Source organism: Podospora anserina, chromosome 1 (assembly GCF_000226545.1).
Source record: "Podospora anserina S mat+ genomic DNA chromosome 1, supercontig 1".
Classification (NCBI taxonomy): Eukaryota; Fungi; Ascomycota; class Sordariomycetes; order Sordariales; family Podosporaceae; genus Podospora; species Podospora anserina.
The window spans coordinates 1970690-1987269 of record NW_001914859.1 but is presented as its reverse complement, the minus strand read 5'-3'; the positions used below and the strand labels follow the sequence as shown (position 1 = coordinate 1987269).

At 51.0% G+C, this 16580-nt stretch overlaps 5 protein-coding genes across 5 annotated transcripts; all 5 read left to right on the top strand.

Moving 5' to 3' along the window:
• Positions 1-194: 194 nt before the first annotated feature.
• On the top strand, positions 195-1184 carry PODANS_1_5630 (uncharacterized protein; the record flags this gene model as incomplete). Its single annotated transcript, XM_001912736.1, has 2 exons — positions 195-642; positions 691-1184. The coding sequence occupies 2 exons, from the start codon at positions 195-197 to the stop codon at positions 1182-1184; spliced, it is 942 nt and encodes a 313-aa protein (XP_001912771.1).
• Positions 1185-3212: 2028 nt separating this feature from the next.
• PODANS_1_5620 (uncharacterized protein) lies at positions 3213-4395 on the top strand (the record flags this gene model as incomplete). The annotated part of the gene is made up of 2 exons (XM_001912735.1): positions 3213-3484; positions 3552-4395. 2 exons carry the CDS (start codon positions 3213-3215, stop codon positions 4393-4395), a joined length of 1116 nt encoding a protein of 371 aa, XP_001912770.1.
• A 3727-nt stretch (positions 4396-8122) lies between these two features.
• Positions 8123-8275, top strand: PODANS_1_5615 (uncharacterized protein; the record flags this gene model as incomplete). The annotated part of the gene is made up of 2 exons (XM_001912734.1): positions 8123-8156; positions 8214-8275. 2 exons carry the CDS (start codon positions 8123-8125, stop codon positions 8273-8275), a joined length of 96 nt encoding a protein of 31 aa, XP_001912769.1.
• A 3391-nt stretch (positions 8276-11666) lies between these two features.
• PODANS_1_5610 (uncharacterized protein) lies at positions 11667-11875 on the top strand (the record flags this gene model as incomplete). The annotated part of the gene is made up of 2 exons (XM_001912733.1): positions 11667-11762; positions 11819-11875. The coding sequence occupies 2 exons, from the start codon at positions 11667-11669 to the stop codon at positions 11873-11875; spliced, it is 153 nt and encodes a 50-aa protein (XP_001912768.1).
• Positions 11876-13197: 1322 nt separating this feature from the next.
• On the top strand, positions 13198-16186 carry PODANS_1_5600 (uncharacterized protein; the record flags this gene model as incomplete). The annotated part of the gene is made up of 4 exons (XM_001912732.1): positions 13198-13534; positions 13593-14266; positions 14321-14865; positions 14992-16186. The coding sequence occupies 4 exons, from the start codon at positions 13198-13200 to the stop codon at positions 16184-16186; spliced, it is 2751 nt and encodes a 916-aa protein (XP_001912767.1).
• Between the last annotated feature and the right edge of the window lie 394 nt (positions 16187-16580).

Below are 16580 nucleotides of genomic sequence, written 5' to 3'. Positions count from 1 at the left end.
GCCGCGGTCAAATCAAGCATTTTGGATACGGATGTCAACTAGGAACTCTTCCGCCAATGGAAGTAAGTCTTCATCCATGTCAACCTTGTGACAGCGGTTCCCCAGATGAGCCATGCAATCAGACATTGTCCTGGTATTAACATCAGATTAGCCGCGCCCAGCCATGAACCCTACCACTATAAACTCGCCATGCAATGTCCAAGTGCCGATATATCAGGGGAAATGAGGGAAGAAGCATACAAATACGTCCAGCACTCGCCTGCTCTGAGATCCTCGTCAAGAAGCAAGCCGGAGTTCCCTTCCAACAACTTCGATATCAAACACCGTCATACGGAGACTCCCAGCAAGTTGATACAATGTGGTCGCTTGAAGCTCTATTCCTGGCTGGCCTTGCATCAGGCCTGACCGTGGTTGAGCATAAGCCCTTCATGCGCAAGAACATCGATCCGATTGTCTACCCCGGCCAATACGTCTCCCACATGCACTCCTTCTACGGCTCAGACGCCCTGACCAAAGACCTCCCTACAACAGCAGAACTACAAAAAGGATGTCCTCCGGAGAGAACCCAAACGATCTTTCTGTCTACTGTATGCCATCTGCTCCCCCCATCCAACAAAGACCAGAAAAAAACACCGCAAAGACGTTTGAAAACCCCTCCTTTGAAAAAACACTAAGAACCAACCCACCCAGGGGCACCAACCCTCTACTACGTCAACGGAAACACCCACACGGAAATCTACCCCGCCACCTTCAAAACCTACTACGAAAACATCGACCGCGCCGAGATCCCCTTCCCCCGCGACCTCGTAATGGTGGCAGGCAACGCCTCTGCCAAATCCCAAACCGACGTCCAGGAAAACCTCAACATGATCACCTGGTGGTGCGACGGCAACGGCCCCGAAGATCGCAACCGGCGTGACCGCGCAGCCCTCCCGCTGTCGACTTGCTCGGCCCACCTACAGGCCATCCTCCGGTTCCCGGACTGCGTCAACCCCGACAAGATCTCCGAGTACACGTACGCCGCCGCCCAAGGGAACAAGTGCCCGGTTGGGATGAAGAGGATGCCTAGCTTGCGGTTTTCGATCAGGTATAATACCCGCGGGGCTATTCCTCAGGGGTGGAAGGGAGTGCCGCCTATCAAGTTGGCTTGTGGGGAGGTTTGTTACTTGTTTTGTTGCGTTTGATTTTTTGTTTGAAATGCAAGAGACATTACACTGACAACTTCGTGGACAGATTGGTGTTGGTTATTGCTTCCATGGCGACTTTATAAACGGCTGGTATGACGACGCGGCAAAGGCGATGTTGCAGGCGAAGGGACAGTCTTTTATGAGGATTGATGGTGCTCATGGGAATGGCAAGACCTACAGCAAGTGCAAGGCAAAGGACCAGGATCCTAACAATGGGACTAGTGACTATCACAAGAGTTTGGAGATGATGGGCAAGGGTGGGCATTCTTAGATGTCAACATTGAACTTCACCACGTGTTGAAGTCTTTTGAACTCCTTCCTAGATGACATAGGTAAGCGGCGTTGAACCTCTGAATATTAATGGTAGAAAATTGACACGACATTTGTGAAGTTGCACCAAACCAGATGGGACAATGTTCGTGGGAAGGGAAGTGAAATCTCATTCTGCTTTCCTATTCCAGACCAGTCTCCTTGATTGTTTGGTCGAGCACGTCAATTTAGAATCTACTTCTGTTTTTCAATGCTAAGCCAGTCTCCTTGATCGCGAACTCCCTGTTGTCAACCTCGTCATCGGAGCTATCGTTGGCGGGTTTCGAGGAAGCAGCCGATGGCTTGGTGGCACGGGTCTTCAACTGAGCTGTCTTGCCTGTCTCCTCAGGTCCGCCCTGACCGGCTTCCCCAACCGCCGTGTGCCCCCGGGTGGTTTTCTCTTAATCCTTTCGCATATTCCGGACACGGTTTGGTCCAAACAGAAACATCTATAGACCTGCCATTGCACGAGAGGAGATGATGGGAGGTGTGGGAACGCAGCGAGACTGATTTTCCGTGACAAGGCGGGATGAAGATGGATGAGTCGCAAAAAGACTCTGGTACGATCTTTGGCGATGGGCGGCACAAGTTGATGTGGACATTGTGATGAGACCCTCTCTCTCCCTCGAATGCGTGCACGGGAGGTGATGGAAGGTGTGAAGATGTCTGATTGTCCAGCCATTACCGCTGCTGCCACCAAGCGAAAGAACCTCCGGATATGTCCCCGTTGGCGAATGGCTTCCCAGACTGCTTGTCACACCCCGTGGAAGACCGTCGGGGTGGAAACCAATGGGCTCGAAATCCTGCCAGGGCATCGGGGTCGTCAATGTTGTGTGGCGGTGAACCACCAGTGGCATCTCCATCAAGGGAAGAGTGACAGAGGCGGAGATAGATGAAGGGAAGATAACGGGAAGAATCTTGTAGACATGGTGGGGAGAGAAACGTCGAAAGAGTGTACCAGGCAACTGGACATCTGTTTTGACAAAATGTTAGGCTGCGGACAAAGGTAAAGGCTTTGTGCGTTTGCAAAGGCCATAATACATACCTCGATCAAATCTGAGATTGCCACTCTTGGTCCGAAGACTCTAGCTTCTTGGAGTTGGGTTTGAGGTTTGTGGTTTGTGATGAAAGAGTTTGGGAAGATCGGGAAAGGTTTTCTGGGAAAAGTTTCCCCGCTTTCTGCCACTTGTCCTACATTGTTTCACTTGGGACCACCTGCACTTTAGGCAGACAAAAGGTCAGGCCGTCATCTGATGCTGTGGGCTCTTAGATGGTAGGAGCAAGTAGGTGCTCCTCCCATCCACATTCTCCGACCTCGGGAGCCATGTTTCATTGATGAAAGGATACTGCTGAGCATGGGCACTAAAGATTGATGCATTCCAACAGTGAGAAGCTTCGGTATATAACGGGCTATGTGAATGGGAGAGGCATCTCCATCAAGATTTATTCTCTCTGTTAGCATAGTTTGTTGCCCTGTGTATTATTCCGGATTCCGTTGCAAGTCTAGAAGAGCAGAATCAGACCCCTGAAGGGCACTGTGCATTCTAAAGTCCACACTGTACGCTGAGCTGTACGGTATGACCAATCCTGCAAGCTTGAGCGAATGCTGCGCTCATTGGATGGTGTAGCCCGAATTGAGCTTGATCTCGTCTGCCTTCTGATCCCGGAGAACAATTCCAAATACTCGTGCGCTCACGAGAATCATCGAATCGAATTATGTCGATTCGTTTCCAGACGCCAATAATGGAGGGCCGTAAGCCTAGAACCATCAAATTCCTTGACGGTGGTCTTGGAACCACCCTCGAAACTATCCATGGTGTCAAGTTCTCCGAGTCGACGCCACTCTGGTCCTCCCACCTTCTCTTGACAGACTTGCAAACCCTGGCGGACTGCCAGATGTCGTTTGCCAAAGCTGGTGCAGATGTCATCACAACCGCGACATACCAGGCGTCGATCAATGGGTTCAAGAATACAAAGACAGAGAACTGGTCAGTTTGTCGCTCTTCCTAGTCCGCTCTAAGTGAACACTCTAGCCAACTAATCCACTACATGTAGGCCGAACGGTGTGCCCCTCCCCAACATAGGCCACTTCCTCAAAGATGCTGTCTCCATCGCCAGGAGGGCCGCCGGCAAGGTTGGTGGCCGAGTCGCTCTCAGTCTTGGACCGTATGGGGCTACGATGATACCTTCAACTGAGTACACCGGCCACTACGACATCGAGCCTTCCCAAGACATCGTCGATAAACTCTTTCATTGGCACAGCGAGCGGTACAACCTCTATGTTCAAGTCCCCAACCTGCTGTTCGATGTGTCCTACATTGCGTTCGAGACCATCCCTCGATTGGACGAGATACTAGCAATCAGGCGCTTTTTGAACGCGGACATCAGCGGGGGGGTAAAGCTAGGCCCGCGCGAGTTTTACCATGACATTCCTGTCTGGATCAGTGTTCTGTTCCCTAGCGATGACGACAAAATGCCGGATGGCACTAGTGTAGAAGACGCGGTAGCCGCTATGATTAGCAAAGAGTTTGGAAGTAAGACGCCACAGTTTGTTGGGATCAACTGTACTCAAGTTTCCAAGCTCGAGGGTCTAGTTCGACAGTTTACCAAGGCTGTGGAAAAGCTGGTCGCGACGGGGGCCGTGGAAAAATGGCCTGGTTTGGTATTGTATCCTGATGGCACGAAGGTGGGAGAGCGGTACAATACTGCGACAAAGGAGTGGGAGATATCGGGGGAGGGTTCCAAGAAGACACCGGAGGATGTATCATGGGAACGTCAGCTTGCTATGGTGGTCAAGGAGGCTTATGATACTGGGGGATGGAGTTCATTCTTGATCGGTGGCTGTTGTAGAACTACGCCTGAAAATATCCAAAGGCTTACGTGGGCGATCCGTGAGTGAGCATGGAGGATGAAGAAGACAAAGAGGATGGAGAGGACCAGGAGACTAGTTGTTAGACCTGTCTGTCAACATGAAGTGTTGCTACCTGCCTCTATTCAGAGAATATAGCCATAAAAACCAACATCAAGTCCAATATTTAGGTAGCCATGAGCTCCTTACCATTGCATTTCCAACCTTGTCGTTGCCTAGTGACCTGCTGACAGCAGTGACTGACATGCTTCCGCAGAGTTCTGGACCCACCCGGGACCGGCGCCGGTGACAGGATGCCTGACGAAATCGGCAGCCCCAGTGAGATTTGAGAGCGTAGAAGAAAGTTGCGAGTGTGCACTGACCGCCCTGGGAAGAGTATATGATCTCCCAGACCTTCCCACAACTCTCTCTCCTTTCCTTTCTTTTGTTCAGTACAGTAACCCTTGTGGCTCTTTCGGGGGTGCTGCTTCAGTCCATAAGCTGTCACCTGAGCTGGCGGCAAGTTGAATTAAAAAATGCATTCTAGGGTTTATCTCAGTTGAATACTTTGGGTCACTTGGTATTCTCACAACTGAAGATTCAGAAAGGATGCAGACAATTTTTGCGACTCTCCTTCCCTTTGGTCACTATGTGATCTGGTGAGGAGAGGCTCTCTGCACCATGGGAGATCACGTCAACTGGCGAGGGAAAATCGAATGCATTGCGAGTCGGCAGTTTGGTGGGAAATTTCATACCAAACCTGTTCTTGCCTGTGCAGGCATTATTCTTTTTCCGGTAAGTTGTTTTCGTGTGAGTGTCGGTGGTCAATTTTGACGAGTCCGACGTAGCAAGATAGCAACATTACATCATGACAAGATATCACATTAAAATAAACAGATGGATTCTCATTCAGCAGGAGGATCTGAACAAGTATACAATCATTCATGTCCTCATCTCTTTGTGACAATCCCACTCTGTGCCAGATAGATTCACGTGGATTGCACTCCGGCTGATTTGCAACGGAACCTCGATTCCAGCAACTCTGTCATCATGAGTTGGGCAGCTGCAAGCAAGTTTGATAAGGTAAACGGAAAAGAACGACTCTGAATATATCACATGAATTTAATAAAAGAACAAACGGGAACGTGCCATCCAAGCTGGTGATGGGTGGAGACTATCTTTGGCAGGTTTGCTTCATTTGATTAACAGTATCACAGGCGACTTCCTCCGAAGAAAGCCTTGCCTTTGCTTCGATGGGTTCGACCATGCCAGCAATCTTGTATTGGGGTAGAGTCAACAAGTGTCTGGGACCGACTGCCATCGCTTCGCCTGGCAATGCTGTGTGAACTTGTCCATCACCACACCTTGCTGTCTGCTTGAGGTAAGTACGAGATCAACAGAGAAGGAAGGGAAGGAAATAAGCTTTCGTATTGTACTAGGTACAGGACTGCGTTCCCGGTCCTACTTCTCCGCCCTTGCCCTGTCGGGTGTCTCTTTTCCTGTCTCTCCTCTCCTGTTGAGACTCTTTTACTAAGGTAAGTTCTGCGGAAATTCTTCCTCTTCTCCGCACAACATCAACCATCATGACATCTAATAACAACACAATCACTCCATCTTTCGGTGATTTCCAATCACTTATCGACCTGGCTGCCTCGCCTTTTACTTTCAGTAACATTCTTCTGATCTGGCTCATTCTTTTCTACCTTTTACCCAACTTCGATCCCTGACTGATTTTTTCTTAGCCCCCCGTCCAGTCTCTCAGTATTTCTATCACCTATTCATAGACCACCCCCGGTCACAATCAGGTATTGCCCCAGCGCGGCTCAATCACCCAGCGACGTTATCATCCCCCGTCGCGGACAATCAAACTCAAATGGTAGGTTGGCTGCCTCATTGAGTCACTTCCCTACTCTCTGTGCCCATGGCATTTCCGCCTTGATGTTTGTCATCTCCTAACATTGCTGTTCAACAGTTCCGTCTGGGCTTCCCGCTTCTTCAACAAGATAAAGACAGTTCCAAATCCTTCGACTAGTCCGGGCGGCTACCCGACCTCCAGCGCCAGTTCCAGGACGCCGCCGCCGAAGCACTTGTTCAGTGCGAAGTAGTCTCAACGAAGCTACGCAATCATCGGAGGAGAGGTTTGGGTGCCTTGAGTGGCAAAGGTTGGGTGGGGAGAGGATGGCTTGAGGAGGGGAATGGGGATGGTTTGAGGAGGAAGATTGAGGGACGGGGTCGAGAAATGGAGTGACCTGTACAAGTATTTTACTAAAAACAGTCATTGGGCTTTGACACAATCAATCTCATTCGCACAACATCTTGAACAATCAAAGTGACACAGCCCGCCCTGTACACTGGTGATCCGGCTGTGCCTTGACTACCAGGTAGATCTTCTCTGCGGCGTACAAATGTAGCGTTCATGCCATTACAGTTGGCTCTTTGGAACATAAGATAGCATGGGAAACCAACGGAATAAACAAAGCACATTGGCCCTCAAGCAAACATCCTTCCTATTATTACATCTAATCATCGTATAAGTACATGCCTTCCTTCAGCTTGATCTTGCTCTTCTGATTTGTCTGTCTGCCTCCTCATCTCCGCCTCCACGAGCGTGGCCTTCTGCTTTCCTCTTGTTTTTTTGCTTGCGTCATCCCGCTCGCTTTCGGTTAGCCAAGCCACTCCTCGACACTGCAGTATCTTTCCAGATGCGAGTCTTCCTCGTCACCCAAGGTATTTCCGTCCGGGGCAATCGCCAGTGTTCATACCTACTCTCAAACCACTCAGTCCATGGACCGCCACCGCTTCCCGAACTCAAGCTTGTGGCAGCCGCACCAGTAGCGGCTTCGGACGTATGAGCATATTGCTGCCTGGCGGTTCTGGTTCGAGCTGTTTGTTGAGCGGGAAGGGGGAGGAGTTGATTGTGATTGGGGAAACAATTGGTGAGAGACTAGAATCAGGGGGACAAACCTGGGACCTCAATGATTGGAAGGAGTGCCCGCGGAGAAGAAGTCAGCTCACCTGGATGGCCAACACATTCTCTTGCTCAGGTAGAGACACAAATACAGTGACTCTTTGTTTCAGGCCGGGGCTACTGCCTCGTGCCTACCTTCCCTCTGGGTGACCGCCTCAGCTGCCTTGGAGTGGGAGATTGCGCAATCAGACGATCATGGAACGTACCTGATGACGGGGTATCATCGGAGTTCTGGTGTCAAAGATACACTGAATTTGAACGGCAGGTGCTCACAGTCCTACCAGACTGTAGGCAAGCTAGCCCGTCCCTAGCCAGAGGTCACAGGCGTGCCTGGTTGGCAACTGCTTTCAGTTGTTTGAAGCAGCAGTGGGGATCATGTCTGGTCTGGTTGGCTCTAGCTCGTCCACATGTGACGTAGTCTATCCACCAGAGTTCCCTGAGAATTTCCTTTTTATCTGCTCTCTCTCTCTTCACTCTCAGATCCTTCCACTCTCTTTCTTCTCCCACTCATAACCACAGCTCTTGCTCGCCTCGCGTGGCCAGGAGAACAAGCAACTGACGGGGGAGCCCGAGAGAATCGACTCACCGCCTGGCCACGACTGCTCAGTATGAGCAGTCGGGCCGGGCGGTGAGTTCGACATCGTCGGCACGGTCAATGGTACGTATGTTTCCAACATTCTCCTCCCTTTCTTGGTTCTTGGATTTTCCTGGTGTTCCCGACCTGCCTACCAAGCTCGAGTCTTCAGCGAAGACTTTGCTGACAGCACAGTGTTTGAAGCGGCTGGATTGGGTCAGGACAACCAGTCCAAAATGAAGCGGAGCTGTGAAAATGCCGAGCATGTTGGTAGGATTCCCCTCCATTCCCCAATAATGGCGGCGTGCTAACGTTGCTGGCATTCAGGCGTCCACTTCCACCACCACTTCAACTACAGCCAAGAGCTCGCGTCGTCTTCCGCGACATAGACCATGATCAATACTTCCTCCCGCTCGCGCGCGATGTCATGCTTCCCAGGTGGAAATCTGGACACCATCCCATCACGGCTGGACATCCCGCTGCCTCAGACACCCAACCCAGTATTTTCCAGTTGAGAATGGTGCTCTTCTCGCCTTCTGGAGAACAGTCCCAGGCCTGTCCACCTATGGCTCCATCACTACATGGCGCCCTTCTGTTGCAGATCACATTGCCTTTCCGGCCCGCAGCAACAGCAATAACAATAGCAACCGGATGCAGCATCTCAACCCCGTGAGTCAAATTCAGGTCATTGTGGAAAGCAGGAGCGTCATACCGGAACATGCCGCGGACTTGTGTTTTTAGAGCAGAGTTCCATGCCCGAGAATCTTGCCCGTGTGACATCAGGGGAACGCCAGTCTATGCAACTCGTACGTGGCAAGGAACTCTTTGGTCTGCACGAGACTTTCACAGATGACAGCAAGGCTGTGTTCAAGAGCAGAAGGGCTTGAGGAAACGGTGGACCATGGGCGATGGAGACGGTGGCAGGTTGAAACATTATAACGATGTGGCAAGTGGGAGTGGCTAGACAGATGCTCAATAATTCAGAAGCTTTATTAGCACCAGTGCTGTGTTCTGCTTTCTTGAGCGATGATGTGATGCAGTGTATTTAGACGTCAAGGCATGGATACCCTATACATGCTGTCAATCCAACCGGCGGCTCGCTGAACCTGTGAATATCGGCATGTTTGGCACTTGGTCAGACAGGACATGGCAATTCGTGACAATGGAGACCATATTCAACCACCTGGTTCTTGTTGACTCGCCCATGTTACTTGCATTATTGTCAAAGGTGAAATTGCAAAACTATCCTGCCATGATCCAATCCAAGCCCCACACCATCCTCCTAGAGGCCCATTAATCACCGTTCGATTTGCCCCGGAGGCATGTTGAGCATGGATTCCGATCCCTGCCTACCAACAAGAAGCAAAACATAAAACCACAGCAAATAACACACATCCATCAAGGTCCAGCCTTGATGTTACCCATCCCCAGTTCAGGACACCTCTCCCTCCAGTCTGTCAACCTTCTCCTGTCTCCGCCACCCCTTACTGCTCCACTAGATAACAAAACACACATGTTCTCTGCCCAACAACCTCCTGTTTCGAGACTGTGTCGAATGTACAATCGGCGTCCTGGCAAGGGCCTTTTTCACATTGGTCTTTAATGACCCAGACATGTCTGTTGAAATTGTTTATGTCTTTGACGTGACCAACACCCTTGCCGGGGTGGGTGTGTACGGCCATGGCCTTGACGCACATGATGGTGATTAGGTGTATATAAAGTGTTGCTGACGGTGGCACGGGGTTAGGTTGATCGAAGGTTGGGAGGTTGAAGATTGGTGCGGCTGGTTGGTTTGGTTGTTGCGTTTGATGATTGTGGAGTGGACTGGAAGTCAAGCAGACTGGAGAACAACGAGCCTGGGGGCCAGAAAGGGGGAGGCCAGAGGGTGTTTATGTAGTCCATGGTTTTGGTACCTTGATGACTGAACTGATGCTTGCTGCCTTGATGACTGGGGCAAGGAGTGGGGGGGGGGGGCGGGTCTGAGACTGTGTAGGAGGGCGTTTCGTGGGAGCGCTGTTGGAGTTGGGATGGACTGTTGATCGCGGGTGTGGTTCGTGAGGGGGACAAAATCCGGGCTCCCATGGCCATGGCGGTGTCTATGACCTTTGTGGACGGGGCGAGGCGGAAAGGGGGCTTCTGACATGTTGCAAATCTCGCTCTACAAGAGAATGTTTCGTGGGAGAGGCTGTAAAGTTGCGATGGTTGCGACCGCCGGCAGAGAAAGGTTTCTGCACACCATGGACGAGGCAGTTTCTTGGATCTTGATAGCTCAGGCTATGGGAGGATCTGACACGGTTACAGGTACAGGTAGAGGCTATTTAATGAGGAGGCGTCGTGAAGTTGCAGTGGATTATTGATGATAGTAGGCAGTCGGCTAGTTAAGGGAAGCTTTACTATTAAGTAGTTGCCACTATCTCCGACCTTGATGGCTGAGGTTATACAGAGGGAGAAGCTGACGCTTTTGGGGGTATCGATGTGTGGGAGGATGTTTATGGGAAGGAGCTGCGAATTTGCGATGAACTATTGATGGTGGGTGGCCAGCCTGGGAGACCAAGACTTCTGTGTGTCATGGCTGGCACGCGACAATGAGCTCGACCTTGATGGCCAGGGTGACAAGAAGGGAGACCTTGGTGTTTATCTTACTTTTCGCTTGAGTTGCTGGACAAAGCGAGAGGACAAAGTGGGAACACGTACACTATTGACAATTAATGGCTGGGTCAGAGGGGAGAAATTCTGTTTCAGGATGAGGGTGTGCCCGAGGTGCGGTTGGAGATGCTTGACAGCACATCGGGTGCCTGGATCACGTCAGGAACTCAGATGATGAGATGAGGCGGTCGAGCATGTGTGGTGGCTGTGTGTTAAAGAAGTGTTTGCAACGACACCGGTAAGCACGAGCAGCTTCAGATGATATTGAATCCACTCGAGCTTTGACGAGATGGAAAAACTCGCGCTCTTAGTAACAGCTATCATAGAGAAACAGTGCTGGCGAGGATAGTTTCGTTGCAAGACTCGAGTTATTTCTAGTCTATGTGAATATGATTCTATAAGCCCAGCCCTTCCTGAAATGATAACTACCAGGCTGCTCCCAAGATATCCCTTATCAACGGCACACGATGTAAACCTTTCTTGCTGTTCTCGTCTTTCCAATCCTCATGGGGTGGGTACCCTTCATCCGCTCTAGGTCAGGGCATCGAGGCCGACAAGTTGGCCGGGCAACATCCGATAGTACCTGTTGCAGCCTGATTGGAGGCAGAACCAGCCAATGGTGAAAATTTGTCTACTCTCCTGATGGCAGGAAGAGCAAGTTCTCGTGGGGCAAGTGACCGGAGTCACAATCTCCTCCTGCCCAGCAGAAATCTACCAAGACGGCCTAAAGGGGTTGGCTTTTTCGAACCGGATACGCCAGACTGTGAATATCCTCTCAGTTTCTGGGTTCCTCACCCCCCTGAAGGAAGAATCCATTTAGCATTTACTCAGCACTGTCCCCATCTCAGCTTGACTTACCGACGCTGTATTCCTCCTCTACCTCTGGGACCACTCTACTCGCGCGGCTGCGAGTTCTCATCGTCGGCCAGATTACCCGGGTCTTCTTTCTCCTTCACGCCCCCTTCCTGAGCGCAAAAAGGGCAAAAATCGTCTCGGTCGACGAACTTTGTGTGGGTCTGCGAGACCATTCCTTCTCCATAGGCACAAAATAGTGTGTCATCAAGCTCGTCGGCGTACTTGCAGGCTCGGAATACTGTCCAGGAGTATCCGTCGTCGTTGTTGGGGTCAAGAGAGATGTGGCCACAGATGTGGCGGACTCGGGACAGGAGACACATCGCTTGTTTGAGGGATTGGCTGGGTCGCTTGGCTAAGTATGATTGGAGTCAAATGGTTAGCGGGTGACGCAAGATTGGGACGGGGAAAATGGACAATTAATAGCAAAACAGGAATGGGGAACAACATACAGTGGACAGTGTCGGTCGAGGAAGTCAATCTCAGATTGAAATCGAATGAAGTCTATAATATTGATTCCGCAAAGCTCAGTGATTGTCAAGAGAAGAGTGAGCAAAACAGAACCAGCAAGCCTTGGCTGAGACGAAGATGACTGGGAAGAAAGGCAGCTGATAAATCTAGGAAAAACAGTAATAAGTTTTAGGTCTTAGAGGTAGGTAAGGAAGGAAGGATGGAAAAGAAGGAAAGAAGGAAGACGCGCAACCCCGATGTAGAAGTGGTGCCAGCTGGTCAAGCAAAGAGCAAGGAATAAGGAGCAGTGTGCCGAGACAGAACCAACACGGAGGGCAAGAGTCCCCGTAAAAATGAGACCTCTGGGTTGGAGTAAGAGCTACAGAATAGCCGTAATGGAAGCGATGGTCTTGGTACAGATCCTAGGCAGTTAGCATGTTATATCTCACAGCTCTCAAGTGACTTTTGGAACCCCGGATTTAACATGCAAAATTGGGATGTTGGATATATAACTGCTCTTACATTCTCGAGGTGACTGTCAAAGCTGGTCAGTCTATCTACAAGCCTCCTTTGGTCGATGTAGTGTCAGACAGACTGCCAGCTGCTGCTTATGTGGTTTTCCTAAGCAAAGCACTCGATCTCAGAAATTTAATCATACATTGTAACTCATCGAAGTAGCCCAACTGCTATTCTTGTGGCAAGTGATAGTGTGAGGCGGTAAAGAGATCATTATCACATGCAGCATGAGGTCTCTTACCCATTTTACAGTACAGCATTAATCCAAATGGTGATATGGTGTCTCATGTCTTTTTGCCGATGAACCATTCCATTCATGTTGTTTGCTCAATTATCAGGAGCACTGACATCCTGCTTTGGACTCATGATCCTTGTTGACAAGCATGCAGCGTGTAACATTGTGAGCTGATATATAGGAGATACTTACTGCAAAGCGTCCCAATAAAAAGAATGCCCTTCCCTATTCAAATAGAGCCCACCAAAGATGTTGAGATTCACATATTTTCAGTCCTCATGATCATCTATCTAGGTAGGACCTCTACATCTCCAGCTTGCTCACAACCGCCTGAAACCAAGTCATGCCAAGCTCACGCCATGGCGGCAGCTCCCGCACCCCAGATTCCGAGGCGTCAGGTCCAATCAAAATTACGTGCTAAGGTCAGGAAAGCGGGGATTGCTGGGCCCCAAGTAAACAGCCGCCATTTTGAACGAGTCATCACATTTGTCAACATCAGAATTCGCGTCTTCCTCATTACATCATCCCAGCTTTTGACTCAATCGTCCATTTTCAGTACATTCAAGAGCACCGATCCATACACAGTAACAAGTTGTCGTTGGCCACAACGAGATGGCATCAGAAGAACCAGAACGCCGGCCTCTGCTGGCTGCAACAAGTGGCGCGTTGGATGCTGGAGTCGCCGGGGCGGACACGCGGCAACGCACAGGTTCAGGGGAGGAAGGAAGAGGAGCAACTGGGACTTTTAAACGCAATCTCGGCACTCTGGAGGCTTTTGCAATTGTCATCAGTATTGTGATCGGAAGTGGCGTGTTCACCTCCCCTGGCTCTATTGACACCAATGTCCCCTCCCCCGGTGCGGCTCTCGTGATTTGGTTTGTGGGTGGTGTATTGGCATGGACTGGAGCTAGTACTATGGCGGAGTTGGGGACTGCTATTCCTGGCGAAGGTAAGTTCAGGTTGGCAGGATGACAGAGGTCGAGCAAAGATGCTGACTGTATGATCAGGTGGTGTACAGCCGTACCTCAAGTACATATTCGGTGACGTGTTTGGTTTCCTTGCGGCTTGGACCTGGGTAGTGGCAGTGATGCCCGCAACATTGGCCATCTTGAGCATCGTTTTCATTGAAAGCATCTACTCAGCTGCCGGAGTCACAGATCAAGGAGGTACCCTCCTTCACAAACTGCTTTCGATCGTCGTCCTTTCTGTCATCAGTGTCGCCAATTCGATCAGTACCAAGGCCAGCACAAGGCTCAATAACTTCTTTGTCGTCACAAAGTTTGTCACCATCGCCGCGATTGTTATTGCGGGCGTTGTTGTTGTCATTTTGCAGCTTGTGGATCGGAACCGAACTGTGGGTGGCGGTGACTGGGTCAAGCAACCTTGGTTTGGATATCGAGACAGCGTCAACCCCGACGGCAGCGTGACGCATTGGGCCGATGTTACCCAGTGGGAGCTTTTTGGATATCTCTCCGCTGCTCTTTACGCTGCTCTGTGGGCATATTCTGGCTGGGACAAGGCGATCTACATCTCTGCCGAGCTTTCATCACCGGCGCGCCAACTACCCCTGGCCATTAACACCTCCATACCGACCATCATCCTCTGCTTCATCACAGCCAACGCAGCTTACTACATCTTACTGCCATGGAATGTGATTTCAAGAACGGATAGCGTCGCTGTGGTAAGTTGATACCCTGTCAAGTTGCTGTTGTCGAAGTCATGCTAACGTTTGCAGACGGCAATAACCCGACTTCTTGGTCCTGCCTTTGGCATCCTTGCGGCTGTATTCATCTGTCTAGTGGTTGCTGGTTCTCTCCTAGGAAACTCATTTGTGGCCGGACGTATGGCGGTCGCAGCAGCAAATCAGAGCTGGTTGCCCAAGCCACTCAGCATTGTTGGGCGCATTGGGTTTAAGCCGGAGGAGCGCGAAACGACGTCGGACGCCCCAGTCAACGCCATCATCGTATCCACAATTCTCTCCTCGCTATACATTTTGCTTGGAAACTTCAGGGCGTTGCTGACTTTCAACGGGTTGGGAGAGTACACGTTCTTCTTTCTGACGGTTGTAGGGGCTATTGTTCTCAGGTACAGGGAACCGCAATTGGCTCGGCCATATAAACCCCTTATTGCCATCCCAATCGTGTTTGCGTTGGTCAGCGGGTTTGTCGTTGTTCGGGGAGCTGTCTTCGCGCCTGTTCCCGCCGTTGTCTTGGTCGGGTTATGGGTAGCGGGGTTGGTGTTTTACTTTGTCCGTAGGCGGTACCAAGAGCGGGGGTTGGAGTGAGGGGAAACCGCAGGCCGAGCCGCCAAACATCCTCCGCCCCTGTATGTATAGCAGGATAAATTCCCTTCTCAATCCACGCATTTTGACAACATCTCACCAACTCACGGCCCCACATTATCCAGCATCATAAACTCTCAGGTCATGGACAAGATTCAACGAGGAGTTGCGAGGTCACGCGCACTCTTGCCTCGAATAACGCACCGACCCTTGCCTTCCGGCGCGAGCTACCTTCACTTTGGAGACTACGGAACACGAAATGCTATGACGAAGCACGAGCTTCAGCGGCTCAAAGACCAGTTGATAGAAGCAAACACAAACCCACAAACAGGCCGCCAGTTGTTTCTCCCCGCCTTTAAGCCCCAGACTCTTGGACACCTGGAACGTTCTCAGGAGCTCCTTACGAAAGAGGGCAAAGCAGATGATTACGCATGGCTTGTCTCCAGCCGTGTCTGGGAAGAAGAGCGTAAAGGATTGCCAAAATTGCTTGTGCTCGCTTCACCTGGCTTCAAGGTTTTCAGTTCTGGCCATCACCTGACGGAAATCAAGAATGGCTCCCCGGAGGAAGTCAGGGAGATCTTCGCCCTCTGTGCTGAAGTCATGAGTCTGATTCGGCGCAGCGCCATACTGGTCATGGGCAAGATCCACGGTATTGCGAGTGGCGCTGGGGCACAACTCGCCCTGGCCACAGACGTTCCTGTTGCGAGCAGGTCTCTCACCGAACTTTGGTTGCCTGGCGCTGACCTTGGCCTTCCCTGCACAAGTCCTGCTGCAGGACTGAGTCGTGTTCTAGGCACCCGAAGAACCTGGCTTGAGCTCGCAAAAGGTGGATATGTACGGGCGGACTTGAAACTGCATGGTGTGGAGGTTGATGACCCTGCTACTAAAACTGAAGAAGACAAATCACAGTATGAGCAGCAGGCAAATATCCTTTTTGAGGGACCTCCATCGTCGGAGAAATCTCTGCCTCGTAGATCCGCCGAGGACATTGTGCGACATCGCCTATCGCTGGACCACCTGGTCTACAGGTTGGCGAGGCGACTCACGAAGAGAGATACTCAGCAAACGGCTATCACGAAGTGGGCGTTTTGGACCCAGATTGGTCTTCGAGGTCAGCCTCACGTCAACGCTGATGGCGTCGAGGTTGACGGCTGCGGTGGGGATGGTTTTGAGGACGCCGTTGCGTTTGCTGGCAGAGTCATGGCATTGCACTCACAAAGCGAGGTCGCCAAGGAGGGAATATCTCGGTTCTTGCAGGAGAACGCGATGCGGAAGCAGACAAATAAGACTGAGGTTGAGATGAACGAAACCACGAGGTAGTTCCTGAGAGGCGGCGTTAGTTTTATTTGGACAGAGAGAGAATGTGAGGTTTGAGGAACAACCGAGAGGGACCAGTTATACTGAGCCGGTTGTCGAGTAGGAAGACACCCAAATTCGACGGAGCTAGATGTCCGATCTTGTACGTGTGGCGGAATAAATGTTACCCTCACTCTTCTGTTCTCCTTTCCGCCTCCCCGGAGGCAAACCCACCTACCGTAACTGAGATGCTCCAGCCAGGCCTAACGGACATCAGTGTTGAGTTGGTCAACTTTTCCTGAACCCAACGGCAAATCGGCCACCCACTCTCTTCGCCTGGGCAGAGATTTTCCCCGGATGGCTGCAACACACCAAGCTTGCCCAAAATAGGGGTCACCGACAGACGGAGCCACCTAGG